The sequence below is a fragment of the Daphnia pulicaria genome, chromosome 3 (genome assembly GCF_021234035.1).
Source record: "Daphnia pulicaria isolate SC F1-1A chromosome 3, SC_F0-13Bv2, whole genome shotgun sequence".
Lineage (NCBI taxonomy): Eukaryota > Metazoa > Arthropoda > Branchiopoda > Diplostraca > Daphniidae > Daphnia > Daphnia pulicaria.
In genome coordinates, this window is record NC_060915.1 from 12,350,466 (window position 1) to 12,374,552 (window position 24,087).

The 24,087-nt window shown below is 43.8% G+C and overlaps 2 protein-coding genes and 1 long non-coding RNA gene across 5 annotated transcripts in view; all 3 read left to right on the forward strand.

Moving 5' to 3' along the window:
- LOC124328525 (transmembrane protease serine 9-like) overlaps positions 1-13,283 on the forward strand; it is a 30,045-nt gene extending 16,762 nt beyond the window's left edge. Inside the window, exons 1-7 of one of the 2 annotated variants that reach the window (XM_046787341.1) lie at positions 11,114-11,213; positions 11,289-11,897; positions 11,995-12,116; positions 12,199-12,325; positions 12,396-12,671; positions 12,747-12,837; positions 12,911-13,283. In XM_046787341.1, coding sequence (XP_046643297.1) covers positions 11,202-11,213; positions 11,289-11,897; positions 11,995-12,116; positions 12,199-12,325; positions 12,396-12,671; positions 12,747-12,837; positions 12,911-13,008 — 1,335 coding nt within the window. In that variant the 5' untranslated portion in view covers positions 11,114-11,201 and the 3' untranslated portion in view covers positions 13,009-13,283. Of the gene's footprint in view, positions 1-11,113; positions 11,214-11,288; positions 11,898-11,994; positions 12,117-12,198; positions 12,326-12,395; positions 12,672-12,746; positions 12,838-12,910 lie in introns of those variants that run through there. The other variant, XM_046787342.1, reaches the window with a different exon arrangement.
- Positions 8,230-22,633, forward strand: LOC124328546. 2 transcript variants are annotated; one of them, XM_046787379.1, is made up of 7 exons: positions 8,230-8,347; positions 8,420-8,983; positions 9,059-9,174; positions 9,250-9,380; positions 21,994-22,275; positions 22,370-22,460; positions 22,552-22,633. In XM_046787379.1, exons 1-5 carry the CDS (start codon positions 8,336-8,338, stop codon positions 22,173-22,175), a joined length of 1,005 nt encoding a protein of 334 aa, XP_046643335.1. In that variant the 5' UTR covers positions 8,230-8,335; the 3' UTR covers positions 22,176-22,275; positions 22,370-22,460; positions 22,552-22,633. The 2 variants fall into 2 exon arrangements, with proteins under 2 accessions (XP_046643335.1, XP_046643336.1); XM_046787380.1 differs by lacking the exons at positions 21,994-22,275; positions 22,370-22,460; positions 22,552-22,633 and adding an exon at positions 9,450-9,734 and having other exon boundaries at positions 8,314-8,348; positions 8,418-8,983.
- Positions 18,424-19,563, forward strand: LOC124328630. The gene is made up of 4 exons (XR_006916395.1): positions 18,424-18,444; positions 18,530-18,714; positions 18,779-19,166; positions 19,227-19,563. It is a non-coding gene; the product is annotated as an uncharacterized LOC124328630 (long non-coding RNA).
- Positions 22,634-24,087: the final 1,454 nt, after the last annotated feature.

Here is a 24,087-nt window from a genome sequence, read left to right on the forward strand (position 1 = left end):
AAACGCAATGCAATGACCAATATAACCTGGGTAAAAATCCAAGATGGCCGCCGTTTTCTGTCTCTTCCTCCTTTTTACATTTTAATGGAGCCCGTGATGTCGTGACTGCGAGGGGTTGTCAACTCGATCCGAAGGTGTACGGATCTTAAATCCAAAAATCATTTTTTCAGATTTTTGGGATTTTTTCAGATTTTTTCAGATTTTTTCAGATTTTTTCAGATTTTTTCAGATTTTTTAGATTTTTTCAGATTGCTATAAAGTCTTATTTTACCAGATGGAACACCCATTGATTGACGTGGCTTTACTTTACAGATAATTCGGGGGTTGGCAACTCAAAATTTGGGTGTACGAGGATTCAGAATCTCAGAGATTCCGAGAGATTCTGAGAGATTCTACGAGATTTTTGCGAGATTCTGAATCAAGTTTTCCCCAAAATTCCACTAGTCCTTGGCCCAGTTTCTGTACAGAAGTATGCACTATGTTACGTAGTGGGCGTAGCTCCGTTTTGGCATGCTCTATACAGCTTATAGACATGTAGATCGTATTATCTTTAAGATAATTTACTGATAGGAAAAGGTGCTAAATAAATTTTGTAGTTTCAAGTAAGATGAAGAAATCTGATAGTTAGAAATTTGATAGGTTTGAATTAAAAGTCCAGATTATTAATTTTAAAATAAAATATACGGGGAAAATTAACTTTAATTGCTGGGAATTAATGGCATATTATCAATAAAGTTTTTTTAACCGTAAATTTTTCCCACCCCATCCTCCATTCATGAGTAGATGAAAAAATGTGCACGCCACCCAGCGGTGGGAAAAAGGAGGGAAATTTAAGCGCTGGACAATTTCTTTGCAAACCTCTGACAAAATTTGGAATGTAACTTTGTGCCCAGGTGAAAGTTTGAACTTGGACGGGCACCGTGAAAAGATAGATCCAAATATTTGTAGTTTTTCTTCTTTATTCATAATTTCGAGAACATCAGGATCACTAAGTACATCTCGGATGTACTCTTCAATCATGACACTTGACTCATTTACTTTAGCCAACGCACGAATTCCACTAAAATTGAGATCGTTAAGTATTTTTTTAATACTTTCAGGTACAATGACCTTGTTTTCTTTAACAATTCCCATGTATCGTCATCCTCTCTAGAAATATAAGAATTTATAGAAGTCATTTTTCCCATCAAAATTCCTAGCATGGCACTGACAGCAGACAGACTAAGAGACAGACAGAAGCCCAAGGGGAATTATTAACACAGTAAGGGGAATAAGAATCGATAACGAAAAAAATCGATTATTGTAAAATTTTGTCGATTTATTAAACCAAAATTCTTGGAATTTTGGGATTTTTGGGATTTTTTTGATTTTTTGATTTTTTTGATTTTTGGGATTTTTTAGGGATTTTTTTGAAAAAATCCGAGGGTGTACGAGGATTTTTTTGAGTTGACAACCCCTCGCGTGACTGCTCTCTACTGCCGTTTAAAGACCAGAAATAAGTAAAGACGCGTCTTCTCCAGTCAAGAGATTTATTTTTCAAAGAGCACACAATTTCGCTGAGTAAAGAAGTTATGCAACATTTTATTCATTTTCATCTGATGGCGTTAATGACTGCACTGGCTGCAACTGCACGAAAAACAACAAACCTCTCAAAGATATACTGGTGCCGGAGTGTTGATACTGGATACAGCAGATGTAGCAGTGTATAGAAGGTAAATAACTTATAAATTTTAGAATTGTTCCCGCTCGCTCAGCTTGAATGATATTTGCAATTATTGAGTTTCGACCTCCCTTCCCTAGGTGTCGTATTGATTGAGTAGCTCCCCCCTACCCACCCTCCCTCTCGCTACGACAAGTAGCTTTAGGCCTAATAATGGCGACTTCCAGAGGGTGTGTAGACTGCTTCGGCAGACTGCTTAGGACTCCCGTTAGTGGACGACGATTCAAGCTACTCTCCCCGTTTTCTCTCGTGTTAAAGTGTTTATTTGTACCTTAACTTGTGTGCCGATTGATTTCTTTGAGTGAAAATAAATTGTTTTGTATTCTGAAAGAGAAGTGCATATTCATCCTCTCGCGAGAATGAACATGGTGCATCGACCGGGAAAAGGGCTCGGCAAGCCTCTCCTAGTGATCACTTCTCTTTCACCCAAGTCCCGCGTGGCAGGACCCAAGTAAATGGTAATTAGTGCCCGTTAGTGTCGTGCAATTGCCATTTATGTTTTGTGTTGTACTGTTGCCGATTGTTTCATCGGCTACATTGACTCATTCGTGTCGGCCTCCCACCTCGTGTGGCTCGTCTCGCGTGTAACTTTGCCGGTCCCCCACCTCGTGTGGCCCGTCTTGTGTTGAATCTGTCCGGTCTCCCACCTCGTGTTGCCCGTCCCGCGTGTTACTTTGTCGGCCAACGTTTGGCCCGTCATTATTAAATCATTTGTCCCACTCGTATTGAGTTCGTAGCTTTCTCGTGCAGCGTACAATCGCGTCGATTGCCTCACCTCGCACGCTGGTCTCGATAGTGTGCCGTGCTCATCACTCGAGCCACGCCCACGCAGTTTATTCAAGTTTATCCGCGTTCATCCATCAAAATGGCCAACAACATGTCCGAAGACGATGCAGAAACGCAAACCGACGACCCAGCAACACTCAAGGTACTTCGAGGTAACGCAAAACGGCGTTTCACGAATTTAGTAAAGCTTGTTCGAGATTTGATGGCCGACCGCGGCAGTCGTACATCAATAAGAAATAGGAGGGAAGATATCATCGGAGCCTTCCAAGAATGCAGCCACTTCAACAATTGCTATGTTGCAATCCGCCCCGACGACGGATCGAGCGCTGCCTGGATCAGTACGATCGAAACGGACCTCGACTTCTGGCTCGACACCATCAAAGAACACCTGTTCAGCAGAGTGGGAATCAATCAACCGCATTCGCCGTCGACCGTCGCTGCTAGCCTCCCGATGTCATCTGCTGCTGGCCATCCGGCCCATGTTCCAGTTACCACCACGATGTCATGTGCTGCTGGCCATCCGGCCTTGATTCCAGCTACCATCCCGACGTCATCTGCTGCTGGCCATCCGGCCTATGTTCCAGCTACCATCCTGACGTCATCTGCTGCTGTTCATCCGACATTTATTCCGGCTAGTTTTCCGACTCCGTCCGCTGCTAGCGTTCCGGCCTACGTTCCAGCTACCATCCCGATGTCATCTGCTGCTGGCCATCCGGCCTTTATTCCGGCTAGTCTGCCGACTCTATCTGCTGCTGGCCATCCGGCCTTTATTCCAGCTACCATCCCGACGTCATCTGCTGCTGTTCATCCGACATTTATTCCAGCTAGCCTTCCGACTCCGTCTGCTGCTGGCCATCCGGCCCATGTTCCAGCTACCATCCCGACGTCTGCTGCTGGCCATCCGGCCTTGATTCCAGCTACCATCCCGACGTCATCTGCTGCTGGCCATCGGGCCTTTATTCCGGCTAGCTTTCCGACTCCGTCTGCTGCTGGCCATCCGGCCTATGTTCCAGCTACCATCCCGACGTCATCTGCTGCTGGCCACCCGGCCTTTATTCCGGCTAGTTTTCCGACTCCGTCCGCTGCTAGCGTTCCGGCCTACGTTCCAGCTACCATCCCGATGTCATCTGCTGCTGGCCATCCGGCCTTTATTCCAGCTACCATCCCGACGTTATCTGCTGCTGGCCATCCGGCCTTTATTCCAGCTACCATCCCGACGTCATCTGCTGCTGGCCGTCCGGCCTTTTTTCCGGCTACCTTTCCGACTCCGTCTGCTGCTGGCTATCCGGCCCATGTTCCAGTTACCACCGCGACGTCTGCTGCTGGCCATCCGGCCTTTATTCCAGCTACCATCCCGACGTTATCTGCTGCTGGCCATCCGGCCTTCATTCCAGCTACCATCCCGACGTCATCTGCTGCTGGCCGTCCGGCCTTTGTTCCGGCTAGCTTTCCGACTCTGTCTGCTGCTAGCGTTCCGGCCTATGTTCCTGCCGGCCCGCCGACTTCATTCGTCGCTGGCCATTCAGCTCATTTCCCTGCCGGCCCACCGACTACATTCGCAGCCGGCCCACCGACTTCATTCGTCGCTGGCCATTCAGCTCATGTCCCTGCCGGCCCACCGACTACATTCGCAGCCGGCCCACCGACTTTATTCGCCGCTGGCTCTTCAACTCAAGTTCCTGCTGGCCCGCCGACTTCATTCGCCGTTGGCTACTCGACTCATGTTCCTGCCGGCCCACCGACTTCATTCACCGCCGGCCATTCAGCCTATGTACCTGTCGGCATTTCGCCTTCAGTTACAGCCGGCCATACGACTTCAGTCCCAGCCGGCCATTTAACGCTTGCTGCTCCTGTTGGCCTAACGCATCCGTTTGCTGCTCCTGTTGGCCTAACGCATCCGTTTGCTGCTCCTGTTGGCCTAACGCATTCGTCTGCTGCTCCTGCTGGCCCAACACACTTGTTTGCTGCCTCTACTGGCCCAACACACTCGTTCGTCCTTGCTGGCCCAACACTTTCGTCTGCTGCTCCTGCTGGCCCAACACACTCGTTCGCTCCAGCTGGCCCATTACACTCGTTCGCTCCAGCTGGCCCATTACACTCGTTCGTTCCAGCCGGACCAACACACTTGTTTGCCGCCTCTACTGGCCCAACACTTTCGTCTGCTGCTCCTGCTGGCCCAACACACTCGTTCGCTCCAGCTGGCCCATCACACTCGTGCGCTCCAGCTGGCCCAACACTTCCGTCTGCTGCTCCTGCCGGCCCAACTTACTCGTTCGTTCCAGCCGGCCCAACACTTCCGTCTGCTGCTCCTGCTGGCCCAACACACTCGTTCGTTCCAGCCGGCCCAACACACTTGTTTGCCGCCTCTACTGGCCCAACACTTTCGTCTGCTGCTCCTGCTGGCCCAACACACTCGTTCGTTCCAGCCGGCCCAACACTTTCGTCTGCTGCTCCTGCTGCCCCAACACACTCGTTCGTTCCAGCCGGCCCAACACACTTGTTTGCCGCCTCTACTGGCCCATCACATTCGTCTGCTGCTCCTGCTGGCCCAACACACTCGTTCGTTCCAGCCGGCCCAACACACTTGTTTCCCGCCTTTACTGGCCCAACGCATCCGTCTGCTGCTCCTGCTGGCCCATCACACTCGTTCGCTCCAGCTGGCCCATCACACTCGTTCGCTCCAGCTGGCCCATCACACTCGTTTGCTGTTCCTGTTGGCCCAATGCATCCGTCTGCTGCTCCTGTTGGCCCAACACACTCGCTCTCAGTTGCTGCCGGCCATTCGACCTTTGTCGCTGCTGGACCACCGAATTCTTCATTCTCTTCCGGCTACACGGCATTTGTCCCTATCGGTCTACCGACTTCGGTCGCTGCTGGCCACCCGACTTATTTCTCCGCCGGCCTAACAACCTCTGTTACTGCCAGCCATCCGGCTTATGTCGTGCCCAATGGCTTGGGCCCTCCTACGTCGGTTTCCTTTCTACTGCCGGCCCCCGTTCGTCCGCAACGACCGGCTACTCCGACTGACGTCGCGCCTATCATGCTGGGCCCTTCAACGTCGGATTCAACTTCACTGCCGGCCCCCGTTAACTCGCAGCGCCCGGCTACTCCGACTTACGTTGCGCCCACCATTCTGGGCCCTTCCACTTCGGATCAAACTTCACTGCCGGCCCTGGTTCATCCACAGCGACCGGCTATTCCGATCAACGTTGCGCCCAATGGTTTGGGTCCTCCCGCATCGGATTCTTCCCATCTGCCGGCTCCGATTCATCCGCAGCGCCCGGCTTTTCCGATTTATGTTGCGCCCACCGCTCTGGGCTCTTCCATGTCGGACCCCGTTCCACTGCCGGCTCCTGTTCATCCGCAATGCCCGGCTACTCCGACTGACGTCGCGCCTATCATTCTGGGCCCTTCAACGTCGGATTCAACTTCACTGCCGGCCCCCGTTCATTCGCAGCGCCCGGCTACTCCGACTGACGTTGCGCCCACCACTCTGGGCCCTCCCGCATCGGATTCTACTTTACCGCCGGCCCCCGTTCATTCGCAGCGCCCGGCTTTTCCGATCAATGTCACGCCCAATGGCTTGGGCCCTCCTACGTCAGATTCAACTTTATTGCCGGCTGCCTTTCATCCGCAACACCCGGCTAAATCGACTGCCTGCTATTCAGCTACCTCGACGCCTTTTTATCCGTCGTTCACGCAGTCAACTTTGCAGACGTCTCACATTGCGCCCGCCATCCTGGGCCCTTCCTGGTTTGCATCCGCCTTATTGCCGGCTGCCTTTCATCCGCAACACCCGGCTAAATCGACTGCCTGCTATCCCGCTACATCGACGCCTATTCATCCGTCGTTCACGCAGCCAACTTTGCAGACGAATCAAGTTGCGCCCGCCATCCTGGGCCCTTCAACGTTTGCTACAAATTTACTGTCGGCTCCTGCTCATCCGCAACACCCGACTTTCCCGATTGACGTCGTGTCCACAATTCTGGGCCCTTCCACGTCAGACCCTATTTCAACGCCGGCCCTGGTTCATCCGCAGCCCCCGGCTTCTCCGATTGATGTCGCGCTTAACACTTTGAGCCCTCCCACGTCGGATCCTTGTTTATTGCCGGCCATTGTTCATCCGCAACGCCCGGCTAAACCCAGAAAATTCTGGGTAAAATTTGATGTTGGAGCACTGTTACGTCTCCAAAAAGGACCAATGGTTATTGCCAGAATCAAAAAGGGATGTTCTTCAACCAAGAACATGTTCGCCCAGTCGACAAACACGCATCGCGAACCCCTTTGGCGACCTCCTGACGCGCTTCTGGCCAAAGAACCGCATCGTTTTCTCCCTTTGATTGGTCCACTCTATACCTGTTCACTATTGCTGTACCGTTCCCAAGCTGTGCATCGCTTAATTTATTTGTTAATTTCCGATTGTTATGTCGGAAATGATGCCGGCTGTTCCCGCTCGCTCAGCTTGAATGATATTTGCAATTATTGAGTTTCGACCTCCCTTCCCTAGGTGTCGTATTGATTGAGTAGCTCCCCCCTACCCACCCTCCCTCTCGCTACGACAAGTAGCTTTAGGCCTAATAATGGCGACTTCCAGAGGGTGTGTAGACTGCTTCGGCAGACTGCTTAGGACTCCCGTTAGTGGACGACGATTCAAGCTACTCTCCCCGTTTTCTCTCGTGTTAAAGTGTTTATTTGTACCTTAACTTGTGTGCCGATTGATTTCTTTGAGTGAAAATAAATTGTTTTGTATTCTGAAAGAGAAGTGCATATTCATCCTCTCGCGAGAATGAACAAGAATATTAAAGGAGTATAATTGCGGTAATACGTTTATCCAACTAAGTAAACTGTATCCACATTAGGGGAATCTTATTTACTAATCTTGGTGATTAGTAAAACCAGAAGTCACCACGATTTGGTGTGGAATTTATTACACTGCAAATTTACTTTTTCTTTAGTACAAGCTAAATTACTGTGTAAACTAAGTTAAATCTCTTTCTGGAGTGTTACTCTTGGCCAGCGCTCATCATCAAGTATAGGCCTATATAATCCACTTACAGCACTGGATGTTAATTTATTTGTGTAAGCTTATTTTATCCATCTTTCTCTTTTGTGCAGGTTTGAGGTTTTGGCCATCATAGAAAACAACAAGCAAATTTAACTTGCACATATCGGCTGTCATCATTGTCAGCAGTCTCAGTTTTATCCATTTGGTATGTAATTTAATAATTTAACCGATTTAAATTGCACATGATTAATCATGCTGTTAACATTTTCTATATTTGTAGTCTACCTTGAGAGGCGAGGCTATTATATCTTTGGGTTAGTCGTTAGGTCATGATATTTAGTGGCCGTACGTAGTAGCTAGTTTTACCGGTTTGTTTAACAAGTAAATTTTCAAATCAATGGAGTCGCCGCTATTTCCTCAATGTTATTATAGTAATAGTCTTCTTAACCGTTCCTGCAATTTATGTGGAACTTCACCAGGAAATTTAAATGGATATCTCTTGGTTCCCGATTTCGCATGGAGTTGGATGCGGTTGAATGTACCATGGAACATCCCACTAATATTGCATGAAAGGAAAGTTATTAAACTGGTTTCGTTGCTAACCTGTTTTTGTTGCTGAATTTGATTTTAAACTTCATATCTTTTTCCTGTCTTACTGGCCATTTCTAGGTGTGGTCAGAATCAAAGGCAAAAAAAGGGGGAAACGCTGATACCGTTGATGGCCAATTGGCCATTCTGTCGTCCAACGGATGGCTATAAAGTGGCCGAATGACAACCCAACCTGACGACTTCCTCTCCAGACTCGCACTGACGAACTGGACACCATGAAGAGCACTGTGAGTATAATTGTAATAAGTAAATTAATTCTCTTAAACTTAAACTGATTTTTCAATTTTGTGGCTTTTTAGATTACATGTATTTTGGTTTTATTGGCTGTGGCCTGCACTCGAGCTAGAAATGTTATTAATCCAGCCAGTCAACCCGATATTTCGTCACCTTCGTTTCCCAGTGGACAGTGGAACACACAGGACGAAATTGGCCAGGCCAGTTTCGGCTATTCCTACCCCGGCCATCAGGCTGCCAGTAACGTTCGTGATTCTGCTGGTAACATGGCCGGTTCTTGGGCTTATGTCAACCCAGAAGGGAAATTGGTCAACGTCTCCTACACCGCCGATGAACGAGGTTTCCGCGTCTCCTCCAATGTTTTGCCAGCAGCAGCCGCTCCTGTGGCCGATTTGGCAGTAGAACCAGTTGTGACCGGCCGCAATCCTACCAAGGCTGCCTCCGTTCCAGTTGATTCCATTGTCAATGACGGTGATTGCATTGGCAACCGTCCAGCCCGCTCGAAAAGGCAAACTGGTGATGAAACGAACTTAGGAAATAGAAATCCTATTGCCAGTAAACTTGAAGAATTTAATTATTCAAACAACAAGTATACGGAAGAAACGGGCCGGAACCAATACCCTTTCATGGTAAGTGATGGATAACTTAATTTATTGAGAACGCGTACGACAAAGCAGATTTACATTCGTTGCATATTCTTACAGGCAGCGTTGCTGAAATACGACGAGGCGTCACGGCGATACAAGTTGGCCTGCGGTGGATCGTTGATTAGCGCCACTAAAATCCTGACCGCTGCCCATTGCGTCATTCAAAACGAAACGTAAGTCAAAATGCAAAATTAAAATTTGAATCGAAATTTCTGTCTAGTATTCACCTCTAATAATTGTGTACACAGAATTCCAGCGTTTGACAAATTGCTGGTCAAACTGGGCGTGCACTTTTTGAACGAAACAGCGGACGATGCCGAAGTCACAAGCCGAATCAATCATGATAGACATTCACGAAAACTACGACCAACTAACGAAGGTAGAAACACTATTCAATCACACTATTTGTAATAATGATTTCTGATGGAGATGTTGATTTTTGATACAGATCAACGACATCGCCATTGTGACGCTCGACTCGCCCGTGAAATTCACCGACAAAATTTCGACCGTCTGCCTGCCGCAAAAGTGCCATCAAGGCGCTCATACCAACGGCTACGCCCGGGCCCTTGGATGGGGAAACGCCAAGGAAGGTGAAAGAAACTCGGATGTCCTCCGCCACACGACCACCGAGTTTATGAGCCAAGAGTCTTGTATTGAAAGAATCAACACTGGCAGCAGGCAAATTCAATTAGCCGACCAAATGATTTGCGCCCTTCCGGCTGATGAACTTTGTCAGGTAAATAATAAATATACTTTCGGCGATAATAATAATCAGCTCGTTTATTTTTATTTAAATTTACATAATTCATAATTCTTTGTTGGGCCGTGCTAGAATTACGATGGTGGTCCGATGATTCTACAAAGGCCCGTTAGCAGAAATGAAGAGTGTCCCTGGCTGCAATTTGGCATCATTAGTTCCACAAGTGGTAATACTCAGATTAAATTGGGCGGCTCGCTTAAATATTTTGGAAACGTCATTCGAATTTCTTTTCCATGATACAACAGGATGCTATGGAAACCGTGAGCCGGATGTTTACACCAGATTGACGTCATTCTGGACCTGGATCGATGATAAGGTGAATCCGTAGTAAAAAACGGAAATTGGAAAAATTATGTCGTGTGTTTTTTTATGTTTTTTATTAGTTGGATGGCTGAAGAAAAAACTTGCGAAAAACTTGTTCATTTTGGTTTGCAACAGAATACAATTAATTTGCCCAAAATTCAGCTACTACTTATATTTTCATATTTCAAAGATCTTTCAAAAATTCTTTTATATTAGAAAAAAAGAGAGATAATTAATCAGCTCATTTGTTGGTATACAACAAAACTGAAAACTCTTTCTCAAACAGTTTAGGTATTTGCAAGACTATTTATAAACTGAAATATATTACCCTTGCGATGAAGGGTGGGAGTTTGTCAGGGCGTGGTTATTTTCTCAATTTCACGGGATAAAATATCTTGAGGCAACTGTTTGGCTTTGCTGATTTCTTAGTCCACGCACGACATTTGAGATGCATCAATTAATCTTTCGTTCACGATCAAGGCCGCGTGTCTGGCAAAAATCGAGAGTCGTCACCGCACTAATGTGAAAACAACTTAATTCAGGTTTGATGCAGCCAACAAAAGAAAACAAAACATATGGAAGACAATCGTTCGTGAAAGACCTTGGCAATTTCTGGAAACATCCCAATAAATCTATGCAAAATGGGAATTGAATTAAAACAAAAAATGGATTGTACAACAAACATCCGATGTCTTTATTATCGACTTGAACCAGATGCGGGAAAATTCAAACGCTCTTTGTTTCCATGGGCTATTGCCATCGTACCTGATGGAATCAAGACTGATCAAAAAAGGGTGTGGACCACCAACCCGTTTGTCCAGGGCGGTCCAGGGTATTCCCCTTTTCGGCTTGTTCCAGCCATTTTTGCTTGTTTGATTAAATTTCAGCAGAAGGCCAGCAGTAGACGACAGATATGAATAACCACCCCCTCCCGTACCCTTGAATTCTGTAGACTGCTGTATAGACTTATTAACTGGGTGCGGTCAAGAACATAATCTGCCCTTCAAAAGGTATTATACAACACAACCTATCCGTTTGATCGTCGCCCGACGATTGAGTATAAAAGGGGATCCACAAATCCAGCTAAAGACATGTTCTTCATCCAGCTTCCCAGCAAATAGGAACGAAACGAAAATGAAGTGCCCGGTAAGTTTGCATTTAATTTTTGCAATTGTTTTATTAAACATTATATTGTCTTGATTTGAAATTTGCTATCGTCAGATTGTTTGCATGTTGGTGTTATTGGCTGTGGCCAATTCCCTGGCCCAATACATGATCTACCCGGGTCTAGGCCCCATGCTGAACCCCATGCTACCCTTCAATCCTCCCGTTTCCCGCCAATGGCCAGTCAACACGCAAATGTGGCACGCCCAGGACGAGCTGGGTAGGGCTAGTTTCGGTTACGCCTACCCTGGCCAGGCTGCCACCAATTACCGTGACGCTGCCGGTAATATGGTCGGCTCATGGAGTTACGTAAACCCAAATGGCAAATTGGTCGCCACTTCGTACGTCGCCGATCACCGAGGCTTCCGCGTTCAATCCAACGACTTGCCCGTCGCTCCCGTAGACAATTGGGTCCCACCAGTTGTTCCAGCTGTTCCAGTTGCTCCAGTAGTTGCCCCTCCTACGATTAAGGACGTTACCAGTGAGATTAAACCGGCCATCACCACTCCGATTAAGACACCCGATCCCGTGACTATGAAGGATCCTGCCGCTGTGATCATTGCCGACGATTGGCAGTGTCTTCAAGCCCGTCGGAAGCGTCAAACCAACCAAGTTTCGTATATGGTGGCCAGCAAAGAATCCCGCAAGAATGAGTACCCGTTCATGGTGAGTTTTTCGCTATTAGTTTGAAAACTTGCACATTTCAATTTTATTTTAATTTTGACGGATGCGTCTGGTATATACCATCGTAATTAAAAAATAGGTCGCCCTGGTCACGTACGATGACGATCTTACAAAGTCCGCGCACGCTTGTGGAGCCTCTTTGATTACTTCAACCAAACTCCTGACTGCGGCTCACTGCATAACCAAGAACGAAACAAACATGTAAGTCCTCCTCATTTAGCCCCATCAAAAAGATATGCTGGATCATATTTTACGTTTTCATCCGCATTTTATTTGTGTATAGATATGATCCCGACAATTACTATGCTCATATTGGCATGCACTTCCGCACCGCCGAATACACCGATGCCAAAACTATTAGGAAAATCGTCGGCTACAAAATTCACGAAAACTACGATCCTTTTTCAAAGGTGAGTCTCAGCAATTTCAGATTACAGCGTCAGTCATGTAACGTAATATTAACTTTGTTCTTGATTGTAGGCAAACGACATGGCCATTCTCACGCTGGAATCGCCCGTGGAATTCACCGAGACCATCTCGCCGGTTTGCTTGCCACAAAAGTGCATGGACGTCAAGTTCACCGGCAGGAGTGTGACGGCAATGGGATGGGGTCTCACCAAGGAAAATGGCACCGTATCCGACTACCTTCGAAGCGCTTCGTTCAACGTCATTTCGAAAGCAAAATGTAGCAAACATTATGATGATCTGACGGACCACATGTTCTGCACCTACAAGGAGGGACAAGACACTTGCCAAGTGAGTGACGTTTTCCTGCAATTTGTTGTTTTCTATACAAACAGAGATTAAACAGAGTTTTGGCCGTTTTTACAGGGAGACAGCGGCGGCCCACTGGTCACCGATCACGGAAGCGACGGCCTCAATTGCCGATTCGTTCAGGTTGGAGTCGTGAGTTACGGAAATGGTATACATGAGATTCTTTGAGTTTTTTTTTAAATTTATGCTAATCCTATACTCGTTTTCACGCTGTGTTTTAGGTTGTGCAAGGAAAGGAGTACCCGGTGTTTACATGAAAGTAACATCCTTCGTTCCTTGGATCCAGAGGAATCTTGACTTACTTCAGTTAATTGACTGAGAAAAGGAACAATCGACACTTGAAATCCGGACGCGACTGTTGATGTCGACTTTCCATTGAATTGCGGCACTAATGCAATGTATTGTCGTGTGTTCAAGCAACAGTCGTGGAGCAATTCTTTTGAGTTTTTCAAGAATTCCAACCCTAACAAAAATTGACTTCCTTTTCGGTTTCCTTTAATGCGAGTGCCTGATGGAATTTGCACGTTCTTCATGTAATTTTTACTAACTATTCAGTGATGGACAAAGAGCAATACATTGAATCCCATTTTTAAATTTTGTTTCGTATCCCTTAGCGTCTGATATACTGAGAACAGTTCAAATCTGTTTTTTTTGCGCATATGTTAAAAGGAAATTGGGTCTAGCAATTTAAATATTAATATTACAAGAAAACCTAACTAGTTACCAACAAATTGACAAATGAACACTTAGAACTCTATTAAATTTATCAAGATTCCAGGTTGTTTTTATCTATTATTTTAAGGTAATTTAAGAAATTTTGCGTTTCTGTCAGCAATAAACGCAATGCAACTTGAATGCAACGTAATTTATAAAAGCTGGGTAAAATCCAATATGTCCGCCTTAATCAGACTCTTCCTCGTTTTGGACCTCGTGTCGACAAGTGAAAATGGCCATAATAGTCTGGGAGCTGGGCGACAAAAAAATGACAATTTATTAGCAAAAGGTTTGAGGTTAAAATGTGGTTAAGGGGGGTATGACACACACGAAAAGCCACGTCTGTCGACTGGCGGCCGGGGCGTTCAAGCGTGACGCGATCCCGAAGTCGGCGGGAACAGTAAAAAAATCACTTTTGTTTAGAAAATCTGAAATATATCTTAAAAAATAGAGGAATATCAACTTTATTTAATTTCCGACAGACAGACGTCATAATCTGGGGCCTTGGGGCCATCAGACGTCGGTGTGTAAGAAATTTCACAAAATTTCAGTATATTGTGAAAATGGCAACGCTGCATCTTAAGCGCATAATTTAAAATAGAGAGATTTGGGGAGGATATGTGAGTTTTTAACTAAGTAAATGCGAACAGAAAATGCAGTAAACTGTTTTTTAAATAAAATTATGCATTTATTTTGTTTAACCGATAATTTTTTGATTATTTGGTTAGTTTTATTGGCAGCTAAATTTTTGACGGTTCAAATTTCTTCCATATGTAACCCGCTTTTGCACTGCTCCTCTTTCATGAAAGTATACCGAACGTCACGGGAAACCCTTGACTAACAGACGTTATGGTTTTTCCCCTGTATTAGCATGGGTTGTTCCCCGCTTATGTGTATGCGCTCTGATGATATCGGAAACAAACGCCAATCGGAGCTATCGACCAATACTCGTTATTCTTCTTCTTCCTTTTTGACGATATTTTTTAAGTATATTACTTATTTATACTATACATATAGGCCTGCTTGTGTTTAGTTTCCCCGTGCTGTTGAAGAGAGACGGGACTCTCTCTGGTTGTCCCACGGCCAAGCACTCGCCCATCCGCATCGAATAAATCTATTGCAGCTGGAGTTGGCGTCTACCAATTTGTCCCGATCGACGACGACGGCCAACGATGTCAACCGTTTGTTTTCTTATTCTCGCTATATAGACGCAACAGAGAGAGTCTTATATACATATTATATAGCAACGCAGGGCTATAATAGACATGATAAATGAGCGGAGAGAGATTGATGTGCCACTATATCGCAACAACCTGTTGATGCGCTGGTCACACCGTCACGAGCGCATCAGCCTTTTCTGTTATCATTTGGTTCAGTAAAAAATAAACTGGCGAGAAAGATTCATGAATAAATAAGTAAAATAGGGCAGTTTGACTGCCGTCAGCTTGACGTGATGTTCTATAGAAGAAAAATAAGAAATTTGATAACGCGATCCATCGAGGATCCGGCCCAATTTTCGATTCCGGAGAAAAAACGAGTCTGTCACCTCCGAGAGATATTGAGCTGGGCATATTTACAACTATTATATAGAGATGTGCTGGTTGTGTGTCCGGCCTTAATTTTTTAAGGGCTCACACGCTGTTGCTGGCCCGGTCCTGTGTGTTTTTGGTTGGTCACGAGCCCTCGGAGCATTTTTGCCCGACTATAGAAATATATTTATTTTTATTTTTTGGGTGGCGATTGGTGGCACACAGCGCAACCTGCCAGGACCACAACCCTGACTCCGAAAAGCCATAGGGGGTTAGCTCCGTATGCATGCATACGGTCGTGATTGCAATCACGACCTTGTGGCAGGCCCTTCTTTCACGCACAGACGACTGCTGCTATGCGTAGTGTAGTGATGGACACAATCAGCCGCGGTAAAAAGATATGAGAAGCCACACATGCAAAATCTCGAAAGAATAAAAAAAGAGAAAACGTTTGGCGATTGGATTGATGCATCCGGGATGCATCCAAATAAAAAAATCAAAAGAAAAAAGAATCTCTTGGACATTTTCGATTCAATATAGGTTAATAGGTATTTAGGCCTGATGCCGTCTTATGTTCTCTAACGGGAAAGAAAAAAGAAAAGAAAAACTTCGGGCGGAACGACGAATCTCTCTCGAAATGGAGGGAGTGAGTCATTAAGACGTAAGAAGTTTAGGTATATTATTAGGAAGTAATCTATTATAGCCCTGCGTTGCTATATAATATGTATATAAGACTCTCTCTGTTGCGTCTATATAGCGAGAATAAGAAAACAAACGGTTGACATCGTTGGCCGTCGTCGTCGATCGGGACAAATTGGTAGACGCCAACTCCAGCTGCAATAGATTTATTCGATGCGGATGGGCGAGTGCTTGGCCGTGGGACAACCAGAGAGAGTCCCGTCTCTCTTCAACAGCACGGGGAAACTAAACACAAGCAGGCCTATATGTATAGTATAAATAAGTAATATACTTAAAAAATATCGTCAAAAAGGAAGAAGAAGAATAACGAGTATTGGTCGATAGCTCCGATTGGCGTTTGTTTCCGATATCATCAGAGCGCATACACATAAGCGGGGAACAACCCATGCTAATACAGGGGAAAAACCATAACGTCTGTTAGTCAAGGGTTTCCCGTGACGTTCGGTATACTTTCATGAAAGAGGAGCAGTGCAAAAGCGGGTTACATATGGAAGAAATTTGAACCGTCAAAAATTTAGCTGCCAATAAAACTAACCAAATAATCAAAAAATTATCGGTTAAACAAAATAAATGCATAATTTTATTTAAAAAACAGTTTACTGCATTTTCTGTTCGCATTTACTTAGTTAAAAACTCACATATCCTCCCCAAATCTCTCTATTTTAAATTATGCGCTTAAGATGCAGCGTTGCCATTTTCACAATATACTGAAATTTTGTGAAATTTCTTACACACCGACGTCTGATGGCCCCAAGGCCCCAGATTATGACGTCTGTCTGTCGGAAATTAAATAAAGTTGATATTCCTCTATTTTTTAAGATATATTTCAGATTTTCTAAACAAAAGTGATTTTTTTACTGTTCCCGCCGACTTCGGGATCGCGTCACGCTTGAACGCCCCGGCCGCCAGTCGACAGACGTGGCTTTTCGTGTGTGTCATACCCCCCTTAACCACATTTTAACCTCAAACCTTTTGCTAATAAATTGTCATTTTTTTGTCGCCCAGCTCCCAGACTATAATAATGGCTCGGCCTAATGCAGTTGCACGAAAAAAAACCATTCTCTCATTGATCGTGTCAAAGTGTCAAAGTGTTGAATATAGGAAATAGGATACATCACAAACAGTTTATTAGAAGTTAAATATTTATTAATTTCAGGAACAAAAGTATCTTTGTGGGAACATATCCAATATGGTTAAACTGTAGGCCTATTTATATTTGAGGAATCTTGCTGACCAGCAATTATCATTCATGATTTGGTGTATGATTTAATTAGCACAGTCCATTTACTACTTTTTTGTTAGTATAAAATACGTCAGACTGCATTGTAAGCTAATTTCATTTTTCTTTCTTGGTCGTTGATCTTGTCCAACACTCATCATGTGGTTTAATTCATTTATGGCACTGTCCATTTACTTCGCTGTTTACAGCATAAGCTGATTTTATCCCTCTGCCTCTATTGAGATTGAGATTTGAGGTTTCAGCCATCATCTAAAACAACACACAAATTTAACTTGCACATATCGGGGCTGTCATTGTCAGCAGTCCCAGTTTTGGGATGTATTTTATGTTACTTGTATTTTTGTGGTGGTCTTAGATTTTTCAAGTTCAATTATTCAGCAAGTGCATTGGGTATGTGAGTAATAACCGATTAATTGGACCGGTTTTAATCATGCCGTTATCACATTTGCTCATTCTCTTAGTCTTGTTTTTTTTTTTTTTTTTTACTGTTTCAACAACGTTCGCAAAAAAAGGGCATGAGACTATTACATCCTTGGTTTATGTCATGATAGTGGCCGTAAATAGTTTTACCGGGTTGTTAAAGATAAAAATTTCGAATGAAAGAAGTCCCCGCCATTTCCTCATGTTGTGAAGATATTCTAACAGGAGAAAAACTTGTAATAGTCTTCTTAACAATTTCTGCCTTTTATGTGGAACTTTGCCAAGAACTTCAAATATTAGATTTCTTGCTTCCCGTTTTGCATGGAGTTTTTGTACAGCATTGCACATCCCATTCTTATCGTAGGGAAAGTTATTAAACTGGTTTCTTTGCTATCCTGTACTTGTTGCTGAATTCGATTTAACCTTCATTTCTCTTTCCTCTACAAGTTTTTAGGTGTGGTCAGAATGAAAAGTAAAAAGGGGGGGAAACACAAACTCCGTTGATGACCAATTTGTTCTTCAGCTGATGGGTATAAGATTGTTAGATGACAGCCCAACCTGACGATTACACAGCGGCGCGATAGTACTTAAAATTCAGTTTTTCAGAACCCTGTGCATACTTAAAACGCGAAGTACTTTTATTAGTATACTGAAAATTTAGTTACACCTTGTTTGGGTGCTGATAACGCAATGTCCATGCTTAATAATTGAAAGTAGGGGAGAACGGGGCAGTTAGGGTAGTGTGTATGTTGGCACTATCGATATTGAGACATGTTTTAATGAAATCTAAGTGTCGGAAAAATTCATGCTTATACAACCCGAGAATCTCCATCCTTTAAAAAAAAAATCATTAAAAAAGTCCGAAGGGTTTAGTAATAAATGAAACAATAATTTTGGCGCCTTAAAATCGTGTCATCAGCTTTGACAGATTTTTTCAATTTACGGGTTTCAGAAATAGAATAAAACTTTCAACAAATAATATTCTTAAAGGAAATTCTTTCCTCTTTCAATCCCATATTTTAGTTGATTATTTCTCCTTAGAGGAGTTACTGAAAAATCAAATTGATTAACGACACCCATTCTTGAGGCAAACTGGCCTGGCAACGTTGGGGCAGTTTGCGCTACAACATCTCTGTCGTCTAACGTCAAAATGGTGAGTCAACAAAATCTGTCAATTTTGGTTAAATGTAAGATGTTTAAGCATTATATTAGAAAAACTGAACGTTGTATGTATCCAGATGGTTACATTTTGAAAGCTGTCAAGAAAGTTGTTGCTGAGAAACAAAAAGTATCTGATTTTTCCAAAGAAACCTCCATCCCAAAAAGATCTCTACTGAAATATGTCAAAAATTTCTTGGCTAATGGAATTCAAGATGAAGTTGAAGCAACTACAATCATTGGGGGTTACCAAAAACCTCGTAAGGTAAATCCACTTATAATTTTTCTGTGTATGTGTTGCAATGTTAACTCTTTCTTGTTCGCTCTAGGTTTTCAGCAGCGAACAAGAAAGCAATCTTAGCAGTTACGTCAAAAGGGCCAGTGACATTTATCATGGAATCACTACCACAGACATGAGAAGATTGGCTTATCAGTACGCTACCCAAGAAAAATGTATTGTCCCTCTTTCTTGGTCGGTCAAGAAGGAAGCTGGAAGAGACTGGCTCTCTGGTTTCATGAGAACACGTCAAGACCTTTCAATCAGAAAACCACAAGCAACATCTCTAAGCAGAGCTACCAGCTTCAACAAGCATTACGTTGATTCCTTCTTTGACAATGTTGAGGTTGAACTTCAGGTGAGAGATGCACACTGGTTACAGTCTGCCTTACAGTATCTGCCACAGGGAAGTCTATTCCACCATATTTTGTCTTTCCACGGTAACATTCTTTTCAACTGAAATGTCGTCTTTTGCTAACAAATTTGTCTCTTTATTTCAGAGTTCATTTTAAGGAATATTTCCTCAATGGTGCCCCTCTTGTTTCTGTTGGATCCGCCAATAATCTGGCTGGATATGTCAGAAAGATCGGTCGACTTTGCTCCATCTTTCGTCACGGATCGTCCTTTTAATTCATCACCAGTCCCATCTTCATAGGAATCCCAGCATCCAACGATAACATCGTCCAAGAAGGCCAAACTCCCGTTCCAGTCCAAAAAGACCAAACTCCCGTTCCAGAGAACCACATCACGGCCAATGTTCTTAGTTATTTTAATGATCTTCATGTCGTGGCCATTTTAATTTGTGATTTTTAAATAACTTATGTATCGTTATCATTTCCACCAAGAATATACCTTTGAATCTAAACTTTATTTCTTTATTTATACGTTTAATTGATGTACCGTCCCTTCGACTGTTAGTCCATAAGAATAACATGGGCTTTTATGCCCCCATACATGGAGCGAAGTGCCCCTTCAACGGGGCATCTCGTCTTTTAATTTTTATGTTTTCAACTTTACTTTTTGACCTAATAAAGGGGAGTTTCTTTAAATTAAAAATTCGAGGCATATAGCTCATTCTCCCCTCTTTCTTTTAAGATAATCGGGAGTTTCGAAAGTTTATTTTTAAAAGTATGGTGGCCAAAAAACCAAAAACCGCGTCAACTAGTACAACTCTCCCCTACTATGGAAATAAGCACCCTGTTTTTCGTTTAAGCATGCACTTTTAATTTTCAGCACCCTCTGAATACTTTTTTTCAACAGTCTATGCTTATTTTCTGTAGGGTGCTTAATTTAGAAAGGGAATTTCAATTTTTAAGCACCCTGATGAAATTTCACTATGATGCCATTCCCCTGATGAGCCAAGTTCTTAGGGAAGGAAAGCGAAGGAAATCAACGACCCCGTCATTAAAGGTAATTCCCTGAAAACTGGCTATAAAAAATTTAGTTTCAAGGTTGGTATCTTGGATACCACCTCTAACTCTTTTTGTTATTTGCCGACCGTCTATAATCCCCTATTTTGTTCCCCCCTCCCCGGCACTCACTACCGAGTTTGCACAATCAGTGGGTGAAACACGGGGGGTACTGATTACAATCAACTATCATAACACTTGTCCGTCATAATAAACGGCAAGTGAATCAATTTTTTACGGGGAATACTGGGTCTAATTCTAGGGATTTCACAAGCGTGCTAGCTGAATTTCAAAATTCATAAAAGTCGCACTTTATAAATTGTCGCAGTTTATAAATAGCCGCAATTCATATCTGTAAAATTCATATTCTGTCAAATCCCTATACTGACTGTTCTTGTGAAATCTGTTAGCACGTGTTTAACTAACATGAGGTTCATGAAAAATTCTAAGTCCCTTTTAACGAATGTCCCACGTTATTTACATCGTCTTAATATATGATTAAAACGTAGTGTCTCTTAGCTCAGTTGTCAGCGTTCGTATCTACGGATCTCAAGCAATTGAGTGTTGGGTTCAAATCCAGTTACAGACTGAACTTAGAAGAAACTCACAAAGTACATTTTTTCTTCGCAAATCTTAACACAGAATATGACCTTGGGTTGGGGGTGAGTGGGTGGCTTCACCCACACTTGAATAGAAGAAAAACGGGCGCTCTACCCCTGCCCTTGAAAGGGGATTATGGGGAGAATCATAAGCCGAAGGTTGTAATTTTTTGAAAGTACTTTTATTTTAAGCATGCAAAATACGATAAGCACCCAGTTTTTTAAGCACCCATTTTTATTTTAAGCACCTTGTCAATTATAATCAATATTCGCAGTGTGAATTTTCAGCCACTTTACGCCGCTGTGTACTTCTCCAGACTCGCACTGACGAACTGGACACCATGAAGAGCACTGTGAGTATAACTGTAATAAGTAAATTAATTCTCTTAAACTTAAACTGATTTTTCAATTTTGTGGCTTTTTAGATTACATGCATTTTGGTTGGTTCGACTGTGGCCTGCACTAAAGCCAGAAATGTTAATTATCCAGCCATTCTACCCGATATTTCTTCACCTTCGTTGCCCAGTCGACAGTGGAACACAAAGGACGAAATTGGCCAGGCCAGTTTCGGCTATTCATACCCGGGCCAGGCTGCCAGCAACGTTCTTGATTCTGCTGGTAACATGGCCGGTTCTTGGGCTTATGTCAATCCAGAAGGAAAAGTGGTCAACGTCTCCTACACCGCCGATAAACGAGGATTCCGCGTCTCCTCGAATGTCTTGCCAGCAGCCTCTTCTGTGGCCGATTTGGCAGTAGATCCAGTTGCGACCGGCCTGAATCCTGCCAAGGCTGCCTCTTCTCCAACGGACGACGACAACTGCATCGTTAACTTTCCACTCCGTTCGAAAAGACAAGCTGATGAAGAAATAGAGCCTGATGCAACGAACTTTGGAACTAGTATTGAAATTGATACGGGAGTGTCAGTCTAAAATCCTAACCGCTGCCCATTGCGTCATTCAAAACGACACGTATGTCAAAAATAAAACCCTGCTAAATTCGAATGCTGAAGCATTCGAATTTGAAGTCAACGTTATGTTTTCGAATAGGATTCCAGATTTTGACCAGTTCTTCGTCAAACTGGGCATGCACTTTTTGAACGAAACGGCCGACGATGCCACACTCACGATGAGAATCAATGAGGTCCACATTCACGAAAAATATACGACCAAAACACAAAGGTGGGTAATAATAAACCCATCAGATTTGACTGTCATCTGCTTTGTGATGACGGTTGTTATTTGCGTTGATTTCTGATTCAGTTCAACGACATCGCCATAGTGACGCTCCAATCGCCCGTCGAATTCACCAACAAAGTTTCGACCGTCTGCGTGCCGAAAGCGTGCCACCAAGGCGGCTATTCCGGCTACGCGCTGACTTTGGGATGGGGAAACGCCAAGGAAGGTTAAAGAAACTAGGATGTCCTCCGCCAAACGACCGCTGAGATGGCCGGCAACGAATGGTGTACTGAGACTCACATGCGCAGAAAAGATGAATTAGCCGACCATATGATGTGCGCCATTGCGACTCGAGAATTTTGTCAGGTATAGAGCTATATATTTAGTTTGACGATAATCAACTGGTTATATAGCCTGTTTGACTTTTGAATCCATCTTTGTTGGGGTGCGTCATCTGTAGAATTACGACGGCGGACCGTTGATCCTGCGATCATTCTTAGAAACCCAAGACTGCCCCTGGGTTCAATTTGGCATTCTGATTCACGGAAGTGGTACGAGATCATTTCTTATCAAGGAATTTTTTGTTCATTCTTTTCGGTTACGCGAGTTAAAACTGATTTCTCTATAACAATAATACGACAGGATGCTCTGGAAGGAATGAGCCGAGTGTTTACACCACATTGACGTCATTCTGAACCTGGATCGATAATAAGGTGAATCCGTGGCAATAAAAAAAGGGAATTTGATTCGATGATGGCGTGCCTGATTATTTTCTCGTAGCCTATGTTATGGCTTCAAATCTGTGCTCATTTTGTATCCTTACGTCCTATACACAATAAAATTGGCAAGAAATCAAAGTTGCGCTTCCTAATTGGTGTTACAATAAACAAATCGAAGAATAATAATGAGTTAAAAAAAAAAAAACTTGTCGAAGGGTTGTCTATATAAAAACCTGGCATTGTATGAATATTAACAAATGACGTCCTTGAGATGAAGGTTCTGGATATCAGAGGGTGTGGTTCTCAACAAACTAAATATCTCCAGGCGACTCTTTACATTGATTTTTCATCATCTCTCCTTTCAAGATCATGGCCGCATGATGTATTTAGTACGTCACGTATTCATAGTCACCGCACTAACCTGGTAACGACTCAATTCAGGTTTTATGATGGAACACCCAAATACAAGAAAACAAACAAAGTGGAAGTAAAGACATCCATGGCAACAACGAAAACAAATCTAATAATAAAACCCAGCTCCTTGATGCGGTAAATAAAATAAGACAAACCCTTTCTCTCCATTTGCACCGTGTCTGATACAACATAACAAATTCTACCACGGGTTTGGAGTGTGGACCGTAACCAGATTGTTCAGGGAATTCCCCTTTTCTGTTTGTTCTTGATTTTATTTTTTATTGGCAATTGACGACATGTAAAAATTCTCAACCTTTCCGCATCTACGCATGGTGCAGACTGTTTAAATAGATTTCATAACGAATTGGGTGCGGTTGCAGTAGTTTACCCTTCAAAAAACTAAAGTGACATTTAATTTTTGGTCATACAATCAACGCGTTTGAGTATAAAAGGGGATCCACAAATCCAGCTAAAAACATACTCTTTATCTAGTTCTTATTGGAGAACGTGGCGAAATGAAGTATCTGGTAAGTTTGTCATTCAATTGAATTAATATTGTTGTGTACATTCTCGTTTTGATGTTGTTTGACATTTATCGTGTTGTCAGATTGTTTGCATGTTGGTGTTGTTGGCTGTGGCCAACACTCTGGCTCAGTACCCTAGCTACCCCGGATTTAATCCCATGCTACCCTTCAATCTTCCCGTATACCAACAAGGGCCAATCAACACGCAAATGTGGCACGCCCAGGACGAGTTGGGTAGGGCCAGTTTCGGTTACGCCTACCCTGGACAGGCCGCAATCAATTATGTTGACGCTGCGGGTAACATGCTGGTCGGCTCATGGAGTTACTTCAACCCAAATGGCAAATTGGTCGCCACTTCGTACGTGGCCGATCACCGAGGCTTCCGCGTTCAATCCAACGACTTGCCCGTCGCACCCGTAGACAAAACGGTCCCACCAATTGCTTCAGTTGCTCCTGTGGTCGTACCTCCTAGGATTAAGGATGTTCCCAACAAGGTTAAACCCGTTATCCCCACACCGAGT

Bases quoted from the DNA above. Each gene is read 5' to 3' on its own strand.
- LOC124328546 (XM_046787379.1), top strand. The intron at 8,984-9,058 runs GTAAGTGATGGA...ATATTCTTACAG, and splicing joins GGAACCAATACCCTTTCATG to GCAGCGTTGCTGAAATACGA. The intron at 9,381-21,993 runs GTAGAAACACTA...TTTCTGATTCAG, and splicing joins ACTACGACCAACTAACGAAG to TTCAACGACATCGCCATAGT.